Source organism: Podarcis raffonei, chromosome 5 (assembly GCF_027172205.1).
Source record: "Podarcis raffonei isolate rPodRaf1 chromosome 5, rPodRaf1.pri, whole genome shotgun sequence".
In the NCBI taxonomy this organism is placed as follows: domain Eukaryota; kingdom Metazoa; phylum Chordata; class Lepidosauria; order Squamata; family Lacertidae; genus Podarcis; species Podarcis raffonei.
The window spans coordinates 73,093,328-73,113,670 of record NC_070606.1 but is presented as its reverse complement, the minus strand read 5'-3'; the positions used below and the strand labels follow the sequence as shown (position 1 = coordinate 73,113,670).

Below are 20,343 nucleotides of genomic sequence, written 5' to 3'. Positions count from 1 at the left end.
CTCCAACAAAGCACTTGTCCTGCACAAAGCAGACACTGAGGCTTCCTGTGTCGACATTCTTATCCAAGGTCAGTGTCAGTTTCTCACAATCTTTTATCTTTACAGCTGTAGAGTTTCCCAGGTCCAATCCAACAGCAATTTCAAAAGCTCCCTCTAGGGGAAACCATTTCTATTTGTATCCGTCCTTTTAGAAACAAAACCAGCAACAAAGTTACCTTCGTTTTTCAACTATTTTGTTCCTTTTAAGTGTAAAAGGAAACATTGGAATCCATATGTTTCTCTTACTTGTCTATCTGTCAACATACATTTTATTCACGGTCAATGAACTTTCCCAAAACATCTGTCTTCTTGGCAGCCCGTTCCCAGGTTCGAGACGATAGAAATTTTTCTTTCTTTACTCTCTCTCCTGCAGGCTTAGACGTTATAAAATTTCCCCCCTCTTCTCCTGCTTCCAAGGAGGGTTTAATAATTTTAACTGATGGAAATTTAGTCCTTTACAAGAAACTTTTCAGGCTTTAGCTTACGATGTCTTTGCTTCAAACTATTTACAAAAGCGGAAGGCGGACTTCCTGTTTAGACCTTCCCGCTTGGGTGCCAAATTACGAATTTTAATAATCCAATTTTCCGTTCTACTCACGGGTACTTGTTTAAAGTCCAATTGTCCACAGGAAAAAGGTCAGCGCTCTCCGGCAACAGCAATGCGGCTTCACTCCATGAAAAGAGCAGTCGATTCGAAGCACCACGCCACTCACCCCACGTCGCTCCGGATCCCCGAAACTGGGTTTCCCCGCGAGTAGGGGAGGCGCAAAAGGTGCCAGCCGAATCCCAGGTCCACAGGCTTCTCCCGCCTGTGGTTTTTAGTGGGTCTCCGCCTCGCCGTAGCAGTCAGACCCTGATTTACACAGAGCGGATTCCTCCTGCGCAGAGGAAATCCGCCATTGCCGGTGGCGCTAATATATATATAATATATATATAAAGCATTTTGGCCATAATGCCTGAAGAGAGGGCACAGCCACCCAAAGAATTAAATCAGCGGTATTTGGATGCAATGACCTGCCAAGGAAGCTGCAAGGCGAAGCAAGGGAGGATACTATATCTGTTTAGGTATGTTAAGGAATGCTATTAGAAAATTGGTAAAGAATGTAAATAACAATTATAGCATCCAAAACTTCCCAGGACAAACAGTCAGTTGGGGGAGGGATTTTGCTTTGAAATTCCCTTGCTATTACAACATTAGCAGGCTTTTTCAAAGGCTTGTTCTATAGTACATTTAAATTATTAATGTTTTTAATGTTTTGGTGGAATAATTTTTATTGTGCATTTTAATTATATATGGATTTCATAACTGATCTTATAGTTGTAAACGGGTTACAAATCACATGGGCATAAACATTTAATAATAACAATAACAATAGTAATATAAACTGAAAAAATGATGTTTATTTATAAATCACTGAAGTCAGAAATGAGCACTGAGATAAATTTATGAGGGTGAGATAAATGATTCAGAATTGAGAACAGCCAAAAAGGAAGAAAAAGTGGTCAATTGCAACCATGTGCAAATAATGTATATATAAGAATATAGAATAGACATAAGTCATTTCTACCTGCACAAATAATTTACAAGAGAAATAAGTATTTTCTATTGTAGATTATTTTCCCTGTGAAATAGCTATATCAGTTATTTGCATTTACATTTAACTTGTAATAATGGCCAAAAAAAAGTGTTTTGCAGTATTGTCATTTCGCATTAAATGCATTATTATAGGTTTTATATTTCTGAAATTAAGGGCACAGTCTGAACCCTAGATCTGTCAGGGTTATGGGGTTAAGAATCCAGTGGATCTCTGACTGAGCCAGGATGTTCCAAGCTCAGCCGGGTTACACCAGCATAACTCCCTCACCTGGCCCAAGCAGAGATATGCCAGCATCTTTTGCCCATCCTGGCTCAGCTGGGACACAGCATGGCCACGTGACCCTGGGAACCCAGCATAAGTTGAGCCATCAAAAAGAGTGGTTTAAAAGGCTTGTTTCTCCTAGGCTTAGCCCTGCTCCTGAACAGAGACTGGATCTGGCACAACTTTTGCCAGCTACACTGCAGCTGGAATAACTTACACTGGCTCCCCATAGTTAGGCTTGCTCCCCCAATTCATTACATTGTGGCTTATTGTATATTATTTCTGCAAAATGGCAATCCGTGTTTGGTTTTCATTGCTTTTGTTCACAAAAGAGCTATCTCAGTCCTTGTTGCTGTCCCTGGTGAAGCACACAGCTTCCATCTGGATACCGCCGCCCCCCCAAAAAAACCAGATTCGGACTGTGGCACAGAGGAGAGAATTTCACCTTTTTAACCCACCCAATGCCACGCCTGAGGCTGCTGTTTGCCCCCTGAAGGCGCTGTTTGCTGCATCAATTTCTGCTGGGGATTCCAGTACACATAGTCCCAGTGGAGAAGACTCCCCACAGTGGCCTACCCACTGTCATCCCCTTCCGCTGCCCTGCCCTAGATGAACTTGAGGGGCAGGGGAAGTGGGTGCTATGGGCAGTACTCACTGGGCCAAAGTGAGCAGAGCCCTCATTTGCCTGTGAAGAGGGATGTTAGCTTTTGCAAGCACTCTGTTGGAAAGCTTGCAATATCCTGATTTCCTCCTCCTCCTCCTTTTTTTTTTTACAAATGTTATTAAAACAACTAGAAAAGGTTCAAAAAGAGCAATCAGGTTTATAAAAGCCTGGAGCACACCCCCCATGAGAAATTGCTTGAGTGTTCAGGGATTGCTATTTTTTAAAAGGGGGTGGGGAAGATGGCTAAAGGGGAGTATGACAGAGGTTTATCAAATTGCAGAAGAATGTGTAGAGACGTTTTTTCCTCTCTAATTAGAACTCAGGGTCACTAATGACGTTGAGGGAGAGTTAGATTTAGGACACACAAGACCAGTGGCGTAGAATGGGTTGTCAGCACCCGGGGCAAGGCAAGTAATTTGCGCCCCCTAACCTGTGGATTTTAGCAGGGGGCAGAGAGCTGAGAGTGTGAGCGCGCGCCCCCCAGATGTTGCGCCTGGTGCGGCTGGCCCCCCCTGCACCCCCCACGCTACGCCACTGCACAAGACGAAGTACTTCTTTACACAATGCATAAATTTAAAGTATTTGCTGCCACAATGTGTGGTGATTATAGCTCTTAGCTTAAATGGTTTTAAAGGAAGATAGGACACATTCATAGATGATAAATCTGTCAGTGGTTGTTAGCCATTGTTCAAAGGGCCCTTGCCTCATAACAGGAGTTGCTAGAGGGAAGGTGGTTTTTTTAATGGCCTGCTTAAATATGAGCTTAAATATGAAACAAGATGTTGGACAAATCTACTTATCATCTAATCCGGTAGCTCCCTTCTTAAAAGGTAAAGGTACCCCTGCCCGTACGGGCCAGTCTTGACAGACTCTAGGGTTGTGCGCCCATCTCACTCAAGAGGCCGAGGGCCAGCGCTGTCCGGAGACACTTCCGGGTCACGTGGCCAGCGTGACATCGCTGCTCTGGCGAGCCAGAGAAACGCCATTTACCTTCCCGCTAGTAAGCGGTCCCTATTTATCTACTTGCACCCGGGAGTGCTTTCGAACTGCTAGGTTGGCAGGCGCTGGGACCGAACAACGGGAGTGCACCCCGCCGCGGGGATTCGAACCGCCGACCTTTTGATCGGCAAGCCCTAGGCGCTGAGGCTTTTACCCACAGCGCCACCCGCGTCACCAGCTCCCTTCTTATGACAGCCCAATTGCTCCTGCTTTCAATTTGTGGCACACTGTGATCCAAATAACATAAATTAATTGGGGATGGTAAGAAGGCATGGAGGGAGCAGGTTTGGGCCAACAGGTTATATTTAAATACCCTTTGGTCCCTCCAGCCTATAAACCTATAATCAGGATTCCCAGATAGAGTATTGGTTTATTGTGGACATTACAGTGGAAGGTGTTACTGTAATAGCTACACAGCAGTGGCTGCAAACTGTTTGGGCCAATGGGCACATTTCCCAACTGGGGAAACTGTTGTGGGCACCACACACACACAAACATATAACCCACACCCTATTCTGCTGGATACATGCTTCTTTCATGTTTAATCATTGGGAGGAGGAGCACCAAAGAAAGCCTCTGTGGGAACACATGCCCCTGCAGAGGATGGTGATGATGATAATAATTATAATTTAATTGCATATTAAAAACATGATAAAACATCAAACATTAAAAACTTCCCTAAACAGGGCTGCCTTCAGATGTCTTCTAAAAGTCAGATAGTTGTTTATTTCCTTGACTTCTGATGGGAGGGCATTCCACAGGGAAGGTGCCACTACCGAGAAGGCCCTCTGCCTGGTTCCCTGTAACCTCACTTCTCGCAGTGAGGGGGAACCGCCAGAAGGCCCTCGGAGCTGGAATTTGGAGGGCTGAATGATGGGGCTGGAGACGCTCCTTCAGGTATACTGGGCCGAGGCTATTTAGGGCTTTAAAGGTCAGCACCAACACTTTTAATTATGCTTGGAAATGTACTGGGAACCAGTGATATCATGATGTCATGATGGTGACCCCTCCATACAGTGGCTCCAAAAGGATTGATGCAGTGCTGCTAAATTACCACCAGGCATGCATGCCTACAAATGGATTTTGGCTGCAGCTTGGATGAGCATCTGATCTCTATGAGCCATATGGCAAACAGCATTGTCAACCCAGTACTGTAATTCATACAAGGGAAGTGTCAGGCAAGCAGCTGCATCACTGCACTGTCTCTTTTCTTTTTTCCTTTCCGGGATGGTTCTCACATTTACAACTTGACTGGCAAACGTGTGGGGCAAACGACTAAAGACAGAAGGAACCCAGATATCCATCCATTTAACCATGCCAAAGACATGCTGCCCATCACAGGTTACCCTCCCAAATCCACCTGTGCAGTGCAATCCAGATGCCAAGCAAAGGCAGGTGCAATTCAGAAAGATACCTCCTGATGGATGAGCAAGCTTAAAAGAGAAGAAAACCAGAAGGTTCACCAGCCAATCTTGAGAGACAGGAATCGGTCTCAACCATGGGATCAGTCAGATTCTCAGAGTGAGCCAGAACGTTGGGCATTGAAAGTCAGCAAGTAATTAATGAAGGCAAGAGTGCCTTTGAGCACACACAGAGTGTGATTCCCCTTGCCACACAGTAACCACAACCACCTTCCCATACTTGGGGGGGGGGTTGGAAGGTACAGCATGCACTGAGCTGCTCCCTTTTCCTCCTTTGGCAGAGTCCCTAGGCCTTTGGGCTACTTGAAAGATAAGACATTCCACAGGTGAAGCCACTTCTACGCAGGACAGAGCTGCACCTGGACGTCTGCCGGTCACGCAACTTCTAAAGGCCACAGAAGCCCCGTAAGAAACGAATAGGAAAGCAGAGCGGGAGGGACGTCAGCCAACCCCGAGGCAGCAGGTTTCAGCGCTGGCCCTCAACTCACCTTTGCAGCCACAGCAATGGGGAGGCGGTCCTCCTGCTGCCCCTGCGAAGCGCTCAGCAGGGCAGCGAAAAACAACAGCGCGAGACACCCGGAGCCGGGGCGCGCGGGCTCCTTCATGCCTCACGGCGCGCTTTCCCCTCAACTCTCTGGCGCGCGCTCTCCCTCTCGGGTCCTCCTCTCTCTCTCGCCTTCTCAGTGCCACAGGTCGCGCGGTCCGCAGCTCCGTGCCTGACAGACCCGCTGTCACCATTCACGGACCAGGCACGACGGCTCCTCCTCCCCGTGCCACTTTCCCTCAGCGTCGAGTGAGTTCCCCCGACGGTGCGGCGGCGCGGCGCTGGCGCCTCTCTCTCTCTCGCTGCTTGATTTGCGCCCGCCGAGAGAAGTCCGCGTATGGGCAGCCCCTCGGGATAGCCCGGGGCGGGGCCGAAGCTGCGGGAAGGCGCGGGGTGCGAGGGGGAGGAGGGGGGAGTCGAGGGCGGGGCGAAGCAACCCGCAAAGAGAGAGGAGCGAAGCGCGAGAGCCGCTTCACGCCTGGCTTGGCTGCGCTTGCTTCGCCGGGGACGGGAGAGCGCGGCGGGACGCCGAGGCGCGGAGACGCGAGCGGCTCCTCAGGGCTTGGTCCGCTTGAAGTGAGGTATATCAGAGACTCTCGCGGGAAGGGAATGCGTGGCGCGCGCGGGGAAGCAAAGGTGTCCAGGGAAGTGGGGCGCGTCTCGTCAGGCACCTGTGGCAACGTTCTCTGGGGGAAAGGGCGTCTTTTCTTCTCAGCCCTTTTCTATTGTGGTCCTTCAGTTTCCACCCAGAAACTTCTGAGCCCTAAAAAAAAAAGTCTCTTGGATAAAATCCCACCGTGATACTCCCACGCCTCCCCTCCCCCCACGCCCCCGGCGGAACAGGGACGCGAGGTAAAGCAGCATAACCGTCAGACATTCGCCTAAGCATCCAGTACAGCTGGCCGCGCGCTGGGATCTTTGCTGGCTCTCCGGGGTTTGTTTTCCTGTCAGACATAGGATGAAGTAGGCTGTTGCCTGTGAGTGCTTGGATAATGAGGCAGTTTCTCGGGTCGGTCAGCAATAGGCAGTAGCTGTCCCATACGGGGATCAAACCTTCAACCTTGGCATTATCAGCGCCACACTCTAACCAACTGAGCTATCTGGAGGTACATAATTCACCTTGCGGAAGCTAAGCTGGTCTGGACCTGGTTAGTGACTGTTTGGGTGACTGGCTGGGATCTGCACTGATGCTACATCATGTTCCAGGGCAGAAGAGAGGCAGGATATAAATGCAGGACAATAAATATCACTAGGAAGCTTGGTATGTATGCTTACAAAGTACCGTAACTCTTGCACTGCAAATTGATATCTGAAGGGAGGCATCTCAAATATTTTTGCTTTACTAACCTGCATAGATATTCAGCTTTCTCCAGTGCTAGGGTGGGGCTGGCAAAGCACAATCTAAGCTCTGCTTCAGGCAGGAAAAAAACTTTGGCCCACCTAGATCCAGGAGGCACAATTTCCACTGACTTTCCAGGTAGAGACTTGAAACATATCAGGCATATTGAGCCAATGCACATGACATTGTAGGCCGACGTGGCTCCAATTAGTCCCAGATGGAATGGTCAATGGTCAGGGGTGATGGGGAGTTGTTGTCCAGCAACATCAAGAGAGCACCATGTTGGCTACCCCTGATGTAAGATATACAGGCACTAGGCCAATCCTACCAAGGCAAGCAAAAATAATATGGCACAGTCTTACACAGTGTGTGATCTCTGGCCCATGTCACCCAGTATTGCCTATTTGAACTGGCAGTAGCTCTCAACAGGGTCTCAGGCTGAGCTGCTACTTGAAATTCTGAAAGCTGCATTGACCCTGGATAGCTCAGTTGGTTGGAGCGTGGTGCAGATATTGCCAAGCTAGCAGAGACTCTCGGGACAGCTGCATATTCCTGCATTGCAAGGGGTTAGACTAGATGATCCTCAGGATCCCTTCCAGCATCTATGAAGATGCCAGTGGTTGAACCTGGAACCTCCCATTAGCAATTCCTGTCTAGCAGCAGCAATCCACGCAGATAGCACAGTCCAAAACTGTAGTGCAAACGTTACCACACCCATTATAGCATCTGTTCCTTTCCTTTGTGCACCATCACTAGAAAGTTGGCCTTGGAGCATGAGCAGTCTGTTCCATCAACCCCATTTTCAACCCATGAGCCAAATGGGTAACTTGAAGGGCTGCTGTTCTGGGCTGCATCATCAGTGGGGATTGATCCCTGCATATTCCTGCTTTGAGAAGGGGGTTGGACTAGATGATCCTCAGGGTCCCTTCCAGCACTTATGATTCTGCATGCACCTCAATGTGCAAAGGAAATATTGCAGTCTTTCCTAATCTTTTTGAAAATGGCTGTGGACGACACTTGTGTGTGAGGCACAGAAGTGTGTCCTGAATAAATTTATGTCAGCTTTTCTTCTGAGATCTCAGTCTTCAAGGGAGATACTTTACAAGTAAGCAAAGTACAGTGGTACCTCGGCTTACATACGCTTCAGGTTACAGACTCCGTTAACTCAGAAATAGTACCTCGGGTTAAGAACTTTGCTTCAGGATGAGAACGGAAATCATTCTCCGGCGGCACGGCGGCAGCAGGAAGCCCCATTAGCTAAAGTGGTGCTTCAGGTTAAGAACAGTTTCAGGTTAAGAACAGACCTCCAGAATGAATTAAGTACTTAACCCGAGGTACCACTGTATGTTGAATAAAGAAGTTAAACCAATAGCCTCACTTTGAAACAATTTATGTATAAGTACATGCTGCATTCCTAATTTTACTGAGTTGGAATATGTACATTGGCATGATCATGTCTAGGAGTTGAAATACCAAGTCAGTTATTGGTGGGGTGGGATGTGCAGCTTATCTGGCGGCAGGTCACTTGGGGACCAAAGTACATGCTATGCGTACTGTGTGATCACACTGAATGTTAGTTTTAAGCAGGTGCTAAAGGGGTGGGTGGGTAGGGAGTTCTGATCAAGATTAGGACCATGGCATGTGGAAAATTACCCCTAACTCCTGCATTGCAGTCCCAAGGAAAACATCCTCTCTCCCCAGAGCTGCTATCAGCACAGTGCATTTAACATAACATATACCGTATTTTTTGCACCATAACACTCACTTTTTTTCTCCTAAAAAGTAAGCGGAAATGTCTGTGCGTGTTATGGAGGGAATGCCTACAGGTGGCATGCCTACGGATTTTCCTCCTCTAAAAACTATGTGCGTGTTATGGTCGGGTGCGTGTTATGGAGCGAAAAATACGGTAGCTTGGCATTTGGCTTTGCAGACATGACAGCTGCTAGGGAATAGTGTCTATTGTACGTCTATATTTTTAGTCTGAATCCTTATACAGAACTGCTACCGTTCCTTTTGCCTGGAAAAGAAACAACGTGAATTTGTGTGTACACCATTTGTACACCATTATATCATATATCATAAAAAGGGGTGCATTATATCAGTGAGTTTTGTGTACATTCTTGAAGAAAATGTACAGCTCTTCAGGATGCCATGTAACCTGTTAACTTGCACAGGCTCACATGAATAGTCCCTTATGAACATTAACTTTTCACTGGAATTTACCATGGAGCTTATAGCAGTGGCTGTTCCTTGGCCTCAAGCGCCAATCGATTACTGCCTTTGACCACAATAGCAGAAAGATTTGGCCTTGACTAACATGGCCATTGAGTTACCCTGTCATTTCCCTGCTCACAACAGATTGAGCTATGGCAGCAGGTGCAGTAAGATGATCCTGCTGTCTTGTCTGTAAGGCTTTTTGCATTAACTGATCCAGGGAAAGAAGGTGTTACTTCCTGAAAACCAGCCTTGAGTACAAATTGGGAACGATGCTTCCATTTAAGAATGACATACTTCCAGTAGTCCCCCACTCCTCTGTTCTATTTAATATTAAGCTATACTTGCCTGTGTTTTTCATGTTTATATTGACAATGCCAGAGTCCTGTGGACATGTTATCCCACTGAAATCTAATAGGCTTAAAACGCATTTCAAAAGAAGTATCAATAACCACGGACAGCAATGGTAGCATACTTTCAGCACCAGCGGATATATTTGTATTGGTTTGCTAAGTGCATCCACACACTATGATTGTGTATCTAGGGGAAAGCTGGGGTAGCCCACAGTTCACAAGTCTCTCCTTGGGATTTCTGAAGAAAGTGAGCATGGCAATGTCTTATGAGTTCCCCTCGAAAATGGTCTGGAAACTGCCAGATGGTCCAAAATAGGGCAGCATCTCGCATAGGCCGGCCCCACCTTATTACATCAATATTTTGTCATCTGCACTGGCTCCCAGTTTATCTCCAGGCTCAGTTCAAAGTGCTGGTAAAGCCTTAAAGAAGCTTGAAGCCAGGTTGCCTGAAGGCTCGTTTCATCCCATACATCTATACTTGCCTAGGGTCTAATACAATATTCAGAGGGTCTTCTCAACTTGCTCTCCTGACACCAGTTGTGGTATTTGCTGCACTGAGTGAAGAATTTGTAAATATATTATTCCAGGAGTCAGCAAACTTTTTCAGCAGGGGGCCAGTCCACTGTCCCTCAGACCTTGTGGGGGGCTGGACTATATTTTTTGGGAGGAAATGAACGTATTCTTATGCCCCACAAATAACCCAGAGATGCATTTTAAATAAAAGCACACATTCGACTCATGTAAAAACACCAGGCAGGCCCCACAAATGACCCAGAGATGCATTTTAAATAAAAGCACACATTCGACTCATGTAAAAACATGCTGATTCCTGGACCATCCATAGGCTGGATTTAGAAGGCAATTGGGCCGGATCTGGCCCCCTGGCCTTAGTTGCCTACCCATGTATTATTCCTTACTTTTTCTTTTTCATAAACACAGTAACATTTTAGGTTATTGTTGCTATTATTCTTTTGAAATGAATGAACATGATTAAGTCAAGTCTGTTGATTTCAGTGAGTAAAAATTGTGAACCACCAGGAGAACCTTTCGCTAACTGGTAGTAAAGAGATGATGCAAGTCAGTAACATTAAAGAAATCCTTCCTGAAAGATGTGTTCACCTCCTCAACTGTGTTTCTAGTGCTATCCAGACAGATGTTGTGAATAACAATGCCCATCTGCCACTATTTTCTTTTGGGAAGAATTAGACTGCTGTGAATATGTGAAAGAGTAAGTCGCAGGCGCCCTCCTCTTCCTTCTGTGTAGATTCACTGGGACATGATTTTGGGGTGGGGAGCATAATAAATAGATATATAAGATTATGCACTGTGTGGAGAGAGTGGAGAGGCCTGTCTCATAATATCATAACTCATCCTCCAGCAGATGAACAGACAAGACCAATAGTAGGAAGGCAGCTACAGCAAATGCTATAGAGAGAAACAAGGGGCAGATGATGCTCATCAAACCGGGAAAGGTAGCCCATCTAGAAGAAGGAAAATTCTGATCCTAAACCTCCACTGCCTATACGCATTTGTGAGTAAGGCTTTGGGAATAAAATGAGCACTGTACCAAAGACTACCCAGGGAGGGCCCAAATAGATATATTAAATCTGTGACAGAATGCATCTAACTTATCTCTTTTATTTTAGCATCTAACTTATCTCTTTTATTTTAGCAATAGAAGCCTTGGGGTCCACAGAGGAGGGTCAGGAATATAGCACATGGGAATAGGGCTTTAACCTAAGGTTACCAGATTTTTTTTTCAATGAATCCGGGGACACTTTAAATAAAATGAAATAATTAAATAAATACTACGTTTGGGACATTGATGCTGCAGCGATGGTGGTGGCAGAGGGGCGGCCACCGCCTTGACCTCAACCGCCATGTTTCCCCTCCGAGGCTTCTGTCTCCTTTTTCCATGAGCCTGGGCAGCCCCTGAGTTGTTGGTTCTTCGGTGGTGGTGGTGGGGAAGCGGTGCACAGTGGGTCAGGCATGGAAGGCGGAGAAGGAGGGCCGAGAGTGGTGGCAGCGGCGAGGCTCGGGCAGCGCGATGCCTCCCTTCCCATCGGAGCAGCCCCAATCCCATTCCTACTTGTGTGCAAGCAGGAGGGGGCGAGGATCCCTCAGCTGGGAAGGGAGGCTTCCCGTTGCTTAACTGAGAGATTCCTGCCCCCTCCTTTCACGCAAGCTCTGATAGGCAGCATGAAGCTTCCCTTCACAGCTTAGTTGCTGGGGTCAGGGAAGGTGGAGGCAGCCCGGAAGCTGCATCTTAGAGCCCCTGCACCACCGTCATATGGGGACTTCCGAGCAGCTCCTGAAGCCAGCCAGAGCCAACTGCTCTAGGCTGCTGAGACTGTTTTCCCCGGGGACATTAGATGAAATCCAGGGATGACATTTGTCTGGGGACTTATTTGCAAATCTGGGTACTGTCCCTGAGAAACAGGGATGTCTGTTAACCCTACTTTAACCTTTCCCCTACATTGCAGTCCCCAATGAAAAAGAAACCTCAAAATCTGCTGTGAGGTGCCTGTGGCGCTGTGGCGCTGTGGTCTCAACCACTGAGCCTCTGGGGCTTGCCAATCAGAAGGTCAGCAGTTCAAATCCCTGCAATGGGGTGAGTTCCCATTGCTCTGTCCCTGCTCCTGCCAACCTAGCATTTCGAAAGCACGCCAGTGCAAGTAGATAAGTAGGTATCACTGCAGCAGAAAGGTAAATGGTGTTTCCATGTGCTCTGGTTTCTGTCACGGTGTTCTGTTGCGCCAGAAGCAGTTTAGTCCTGCTGGCCACATGACCTGGAAAGTTGTCTGCTGGTTCCCTTGGCCTGAAAGCGAGATGAGTGACGCAACCTCCTAGTTGCCTTTGACTGGACTTAACCATCCAGGGGTCCTTTACCTCTCTTGAAGCTAACAGCAGCTTCTCGAGGAGAGGGTTTAATGCAATCATGGTTTGGGGTTAAATATTAACTCCCCCTTGCCACCTGCCATTCCTCTATTGTTAAAGGGGGGGGAAATAGATGTGTAAAATAAAGTTTTATATTTATTATCATATCTGTTTGCTTTGAACTCTAGCTCATGGCTGAGGGGAGATTCAAACAGAGAACTTTTTAATTTGTAGCTCGGGCTCTTAACCCCTATATCAAACCAGACATGTGGCCTTAGCTTGATCCACAACTCAGTTCCAGAAACATGCTTGGATTCTGATAAATATTGGCTAGTTCCACAGAAGAAATACTGGCTAGTTTCCACATGCCAAAGGGGCTTTCAACTTGAGGTTTTCAAGCAGGAGCATTTGCTGTACTGCTTGATAAACCTCTTTTGGAACTGAGGTTAGTTTCAAAACCAGTTTGTCACATGACAGTGGAGACTGCTATTTAAAAGGAAGTATGTTAAGAATCCCACTAAGCATGCACAAAGCATAATTAGAGAAGGTTTTAGATCCATGTCATTTTGGAAAAATTAGGAAGCTGCCTTATGCCAGATTTTTTTTTATCCTATCTAGGCTAGTATTTCCTACTCTGACTGGCAACAGCACATCACCCAGCAAGCATCCCACGATCCTTTTCTTTTTTAGCTAGAGATGCCAAGGATTGAACCTGGTACTTTCTGCACGCAAAACATGCACTCTGCTACTGGACAATGGCCTATCATCCCTATAAAGATGATGACCTACTGGGCCAGATTTAACTAATGTATCCTACTAGCAGAAGCAAGTACTTCTGCTAGCACAGCAGGGCTCCCCCTAATCTCTCCAGCTGTTGCAGAGGATTGAGAGGACCTCCAAAACAGCATGTGGGGGAAGGAGAGGAGATCATTCAATCAAGTAAGCTGCAGTGCTTGTGCTGATGGAGCCATTGCCCCAAAACTGTGTTTATTTCCTCCTTTTGTATCAAACCCTTCATAATTGCTTACAAAAATGCATCCCTTTAACCCTCATGAGATTTGTTTCATGGACAAATGTTTTGCAAACATCAAGCAAATCATTCTTATCTGTTTGTGTTTGTTGGTGAACTTGGTCCTTGAAAAACAAATTTATATTAGCCAGATAGTGGGATCAAAATACCTAGAACAGCTGGACTTCATACACAGGAAACCTACATGGAAAACAAGTGAGCATTTGAGCCATGTTAATAGGGACGCGGGTGGCGCTGTGGGTAAAACCTCAGCGCCTAGGACTTGCCGATCGCATGGTCGGCGGTTCGAATCCCCGCGGTGGGGTGCGCTCCTGTTGCTCGGTCCCAGCGCCTGCCAACCTAGCAGTTCGAAAGCACTCCCGGGTGCAAGTAGATAAATAGGGACCGCTTATTGCGGGAAGGTAAACGGTGTTTCCGTGTGCGGCTCTGGCTCGCCAGAGCAGCTTTGTCACGCTGGCCACGTGACCCGGAAGTGTCTGCGGACAGCGCTGGCTCCCGGCCTCTAGAGTGAGATGAGTGCACAACCCTAGAGTCTGTCAAGACTGGCCCATATGGGCAGGGGTACCTTTAATAGAGAGCGCAATTGATCATTTACATTGGACTTTGTATCTGGGAGGATTTGTTGATATTTTCCAACATACCTCACCTGAAACATAATTTTAAAAATGTGGCATGTGAAGCTGAGTCATCTGTATACTTCTCTTATCATCAGATCAAGAACAGCAGAAGAATGTGGAACACGGTTTTCAGGCCAGTGGGAGCAGCGAGACACAGTCCTGATTATTGAAAATTAAATAGTGACGACTTGAACTCAAATGTCCTGATATGAACTGCATCCACTATGTGTTCTTTAAAAAGGATTACATTTATTTTCACAGCTGCATGGTAAGCATTATATGCCATCTTTATCAATTCCCTGAAACATTTCTGTTTAGATTTGAAGATAAGGTAACAGTGGTCATTCAGGGCAGAGGAAAATAGTAGAGAGTAATAATAATAATAATAAAAATTATTTATATCCTGCCCTCTCCAGCCGAAGCTGGGCTCAGGGCGGCTAACAACAATAAAATAGTGCAACATTCTAAAAACATTTCATTATAAAAATTAATTAAAATCCAATTGATGGCAACCATTAAGCTTAAGTTCTGTAAAGATTGCCAGAAGAGGGGGTCAGGCTGCGCCCTGACCAAAGGCCTGGTGGAACAGCTCTGTCTTGCAAGCCCTGCGGAAAGATGTCAAATCCCGCAGGGCCCTAGTCTCTTGTGACAGAGCATTCCACCAGATTGGAGCCGCAGCCGAAAAAGCCCTGGCTCTAGTTGAGGCCAGCCTAACCTCTCTGTGGCCTGAGTACTGATGAGAAGATTGTTGTAAGTACTCTGGTGGTAAGTACAAGGCAGGAAAGTCCCCTTTCATGCGCAGAACTTTGCTTGTGGTTCTCTGGATCCAAGCATACAGTGTTTCGAATAGAGAACAAAAGGGGGAAGAAGCAGTAAATAAATGCTTTAGAATGATAGGAGCATACAGTATTCCTACTTGGGGGATAGAGCAAAAGATAAGGAAAGACAAGGTTTCACTGTAAACTTTTGATTTTGCACATGCAGCTCAGGTAGAGAAAGTTGTTCACAATGGAGTTAATTTGCCCCACCCTTGAGGAAGCAGTGGGGAGGTGGCTCCCCCCCCCCCCATACCAACTGTCTTGGGCCAGCTCTGTGCATGAATGTTATCCAAATCAAATTATGGTATTTATGAAATTATACAGGAGACAGTGAACATCATGGAATAGCCGCCAAATCTTTACCTTGGGGATGCTAAAGAGTTTTTAAAGTGCTTAGTTTTTCTCTCTGCTTTTTAGATTCCTTGGCATTTTAGTCAATTGGGGTTGAATAAATTAACCTAGATTTTCTTATCCACCAGTTGGCTGCTATTTGTTCTTTCACTCCAACCAGTTAAAGGGGTAAGTTATTTGAATCAAAGTTTCCTGCTTCTATTACTGTTTCCATCTGTTAACAGAATACGTTTCCACAGAGATCTCCCTACCCAAATGCTTCTTTTCGTATTTGGGAGGTATATACTATGGGGTAACCAGCCTCGTATAACCAGCACGCATAAAGGCATTAAAATCATAGAGTAAGCTTTCCTGCCAGCCATAGCCACGTCACTTCACCTCACCTGGGAGGAACTACTAGGCAATCAAGTCTTTGTTTGTTTCAGTCTACTATTTCAATCCGGTGTGTGAGGAAGTTTGAGCTGGTTGCTCCTACTCAGCTGCATGACTTTAATCAGCCGTTGGACCAGACAAAACAAACAAAAAGTATTAAATATTTAGTTTCATTTCAGGACATCAACAATGGAATAATAATATAAAAAACCCTTAGTTATTGTAAAATTTAAGGCTGTAGGCATGGATGGATTTGATGTGCCTGCAATTCTATACACACGTAATGGTAAGCTCAGCTAGATTTATTTCTAAGTAGACATTAATAGGATTAATAAGTAGACATTAATAGGATTTTGCTTTAAAGTTTTAATTGCAAAATTAAAAAATGCATACTTAAGAATCAGTTAAGAGACTACTCTTGTGTTAGACTGTTTTAATTTATGCATATCTGTATTCTGTGCCCATAGTATTTCTTTTAACAGTATGCATTATAGAAAACACCTGCTGATTGGGAGCATGCATTACTTTATAGTTTCAGATGTTTAAAGATTCTCAGTTAATTTAAAAACTGAAGACTGTCAGTACATTGGCTATTTCACAGTCTGATGGCTGAGGAAAACCTTCACATCTGACATGGAACCACAGCACATCTCTGGAGATCTTGGAATACCTTCTAGGGCAGGCATAGGCAAACTCGGCCCTCCAGATGTTTTGGGACTACAATTCCCATCACCCCTGACCACTGGTTCTGTTAGCTAGGGATCATGGGAGTTGTAGTCCCCAAACATCTGGAGGGCCGAGTTTGCTTATGCCTTTTCTAGGGCACATACTTCATTCATTCAGGCAGATATTGATTGGTCCAGATTGGGTTCCCCATTTTACCTTTAGAAAGCCATTTTCCCAGTTGCTAATTGCATGAATGGTGTGACATCTGTTTTGGTTCTTGGTAATGGAAGATTGCTTGCCATTATAGACCTTCTTACAGAGGAACCCATGGTGAACTTAGAACTAACCAGATGCTTCCATGGAATGCAGCTTGAAAGCCACAGAGTGGTAGTTTTCATTGAGAATTTTCAGTTATTTTATGAGAAACTATCATGAATAGTTGTTTTGACTATTCCAGCATATTAATCTTCAGTACAAGACTGAATGCTGAAAAAACAAATACTTTGCCTAGAATGATAAAGAAATAGTTTTGTTTTTTGGGAGGGGAAATTTTTTTTAAAAAAAATATTGACACAGAAGCATAATTTTAACAAGGGAGACAAAGGAAATACATTTCCACATTCCCACTTGAATTCTGTCTCAAGATATAAAACAGGCTGGGAGGGTGAATGACCAGAGAATGCAGATTTTTGTGCATGCTGAAGGTCAAGAACATAAAATGTGTTGGAAATATTTTAGATAAGGAAAAAAGTGAGTTCATTTTACCAGAGAACTCTGCGTTCTCCTTGAAAAATGGAATTTTAAACCTACAGTATGTGTTATTAGGGAGAGAAACAAACTCACAAAAATGGTATGTGACTAGTGTCATACCAGGGTTGCATCCAGTTGTCTCTTTCCACTCAGGGAAGCCTCTTTGATCCAGCAGAGTTTTCCATGACAGAAAGGGAAGGCGACTTTCACTGACTGCCTTCTGTGTCCTCCTTCCCACAAATCTCTGATAGGTGGTTGGAGAATCCTTTGGAGTAGCATGAAATATGACAACTGCAGGAGAATGAGGGAATTTGCAAAAAGCGCCTCCATTCCCCTTCCACTCATGGAAGCCTTAGTCTACCATGACCAGGGCAACACACATAGATACAACCTGCATAGTTCAATCCAGTCCAGGTACCAGTGGACTTGGCCAAATCTCTGTGTAGTCGGGAGGTCCCTTGCTACTGTCAACATAAATTAAATTAAAGTTAAAACACAGTATATCATCTACTTTTCAACACTCAGTTATCCTTGTGGCATAGCTGTACCAGGTATAACAGGGGTATGGAACCCCTTTCTGTTAAAGTGACCTTATTTATGTACAAAAATCTTTCTATACTGCAATTCCTTTGAAATTGTCAAAGCAGCTTATAACAATTATAATACAATAAAATTCACTCAAAATTTAGACAGACCACCAGCTGGCTATTAACGGCTTTTCCTAATTTTCTGCATAAGACTGGCAGTAAAGAAAAGCTTTCAGCAAATGTTTGAAGGTTAATATAGAGGTGGGTGCCTGTCGAATTTCCATTGGAAGAGCACACCTGAGGAGTGGGCCAATAGCACGGAAGGCTCAGTTTCATGTTGATGCCAAATGAATCACACCAACTTGGTGGACATTCAGTGATGCTTCCACAGATGTTCCCATACCATATTGGCCCAAAAATAAGCCACACTTTTTTTCCAAATTCTGACTGTGAAAAGTTTAAGTGTGGCTCATATTCAGAACCGAGCGCTGCCGGCTTGGGGAGGTAGTGTCAGGAGGTGGGTGCGCAGTGCGCTTAGATCCGGGCGCCCCTCTCCCCCCCATTCGGGACAGTAGTGCCTGGAGCTGGGCCGCACCCACAAATAAGCCTTGAATTTTAAAGGTGCAGCTTATTTGCAGCTGCGTCTTATATTCAGTCCAATACAGTATATGTGATTCATTTACTATTTGAACAGGTTACAGATGCCTTTGGAAATCCATTGACTGACATTAAACCTTGTTTTGTCAAATGGAATATTTTAATATTAATTGTTTGCCTGCCAGCAGAAAGTTTGAAGCTGGTTCCCCCTGCCCCCGATATGCCTTATTTCTCCTGAATTATATTGAAATGTTAAATAAAATATAACCATCCCAACCCAGATAAGGTTATATATGCTTTGCTCCTATTGAGCCAAATGGCAACAATCCTATCTCTACTTACCTGAGATTATAACCCCATTGCACACAAATGGGACTAATTTCTGAGTTAGATGTACACACAATTTCCCTGTTCATTCCAAGTAATTTTGTTTTGGATTATGCTGCCCATTTAGCTAGATTGGGGCCAACAGGTTTGAAAATAATAAATTGTTAAACATGAGAAGACTAACTTCCATTTCTTTATAGGGTCAGTATGCATATATTAGTCGTTGTGGTGGACAGGATTGCACAGCTTGTCAATGTTTTCCCGAGAAAGGCTCAAGAGTAAGTGTTAAGTTCACTTTATTTGTTTACCCCTCTTTCCTCCATTAACATGTATTCTAAAGTAGTTTACAAGTTTAAAAAATACAATAACACTTTAAAAGAAAAGGGGGAGAACCACAGAACTACTGTTTTGAAGCAATAGTAAAAGCAGTTGATCTAAAAGTATGCCTTTGAAATTTCAAAGAGATGTAAATATTTTTAGCTTCATATCCATTTGCGACCCTTGATGATTTTTTTCAGCCTGATATACATTTGCAATTCACCTAACATCATGTTTTGATATTAAGGAAGATACTACAGATAGGCTGGGGAGGAAAATCTGTGTTTCCAAAATAATATATAGCCAACATTTCAATTTCACTTCAAACTATTAAGCTTTAAATTTCTCTGTATGATGATAATAGATTTATTCCCACTGAATATTATATGCAAGAACAGGGTTTAACACATTAGTCAATGAACTTTACACACAGTCCTTTACCCTGTGCCCTCTGTTTATTTGGGGAAGAATCAACCATATGGCAATGAGAAATAGAAAATGCCATTTGACCACAGTTGAATGAGCTGGAATTTTAATTGCTGAAAAATGCAGCCATTAAAATGTTAAACCAAGATCAAATAAAATGGAAGCACATGAGTAAACAGTACTTTGAAACTTGGCTTCCACTTGCTGTTAGCAGAATGCATAAAATCACCAACGTGCATAACTGCAGTTGTCTTTGAACAAAAGCCAGTTTGGATTACCTATTCTCTCTGTTTTATGAGGGAATCCAAAATATCTTGTTGAATAGCACAGGAAAGATTATGGAGACTTGGCCATTATCTTGTATATAGTTAGGACAGCTTAAGTCCCATTATATTCCAAATATTATTTTATTTTATTTGAAAAAATGGCAATTCAAGCTCTGTTCAAATGACACAGGGCCAGATTACCAAAATTTAGGGAGGAGATTGGGAGCACCCCTCCACCTACTTCCTGTCCTAGTCACATGAATTATATCCTCTCTTTCCCAATTGGCCATTGTTATTGTTTATTGTGATGTTTGAACCAGCATAACCATAATATTTCAGATATTTCAGAATAAACTGTAACCTATTCTTGTTTCCAGCCAGCCCTTCCAATTCTACAATTCTGTGATTTCCTTTTCCTTACAAAGATGGTTTACTTTTCTGTAAAGCTTGTTCTTGCTTTTCCTTCTCCAAACATGCAGTTTGTTTCCTTAAATGCAGAAGCCAAAGAGTATAAGCAGATTACCTTATTAAAATTGATCTCAATTAATAAGAATATTGTTGTTAATAATAAACACCACAAGATGTTCTGCTCTGACCTCTGAAGTTAGATCCCACTCACTACTTTAAGCTTCCTTGATAGAATTAAGCAGATCATACAAACAAGGTTGCATTCATGGAATGACCTAATTTGGCGTTTCCTAAGAGATTGTGTCACATGCTCAGAGCAGAGCCAGTTGTAAGTATGGCTCCTCTTATGTTCATTTCTTCTGTAGCGAAAATGAATGACCAACCTTTTATCCCCATAAGGTTGTCATTTGTTTCTGAGTTCTGAAAGTAAATTGGGGGGGGGGGCATCTACTTAAACAGAATATTTCAATCCAAATTTTTCAGGGATCTGTCATTGCACATTGTGGCCCAATAAATATGTAATGGTTTCTCATTATGTGTGTGATCCATGTGAGTCTAAAG

General features: G+C 44.4%; 2 protein-coding genes across 4 annotated transcripts in view; one reads left to right on the top strand and one right to left on the bottom strand.

The window, feature by feature from the left end:
- The window catches only part of COL4A3 (collagen type IV alpha 3 chain), an 82,043-nt gene extending 76,425 nt beyond the window's left edge, over nt 1-5,618 (bottom strand). Inside the window, exon 1 of the mRNA XM_053390077.1 lies at nt 5,471-5,618. Within this exon, the coding sequence (XP_053246052.1) occupies nt 5,471-5,587 (117 nt within the window). The 5' untranslated portion in view covers nt 5,588-5,618. The remainder of the gene's footprint in view (nt 1-5,470) is intronic.
- A 59-nt stretch (nt 5,619-5,677) lies between these two features.
- Nucleotides 5,678-20,343, top strand: part of COL4A4 (collagen type IV alpha 4 chain) — a 76,170-nt gene continuing 61,504 nt past the window's right edge. For 2 of the 3 annotated variants that reach the window (XM_053390079.1, XM_053390078.1), the window contains exons 1-4: nt 5,963-6,107; nt 14,052-14,224; nt 15,254-15,293; nt 18,565-18,642. In XM_053390079.1, the coding sequence (XP_053246054.1) occupies nt 14,181-14,224; nt 15,254-15,293; nt 18,565-18,642 (162 nt within the window). In that variant the 5' untranslated portion in view covers nt 5,963-6,107; nt 14,052-14,180. Of the gene's footprint in view, nt 5,776-5,962; nt 6,108-14,051; nt 14,225-15,253; nt 15,294-18,564; nt 18,643-20,343 lie in introns of those variants that run through there. The other variant, XM_053390081.1, reaches the window with a different exon arrangement.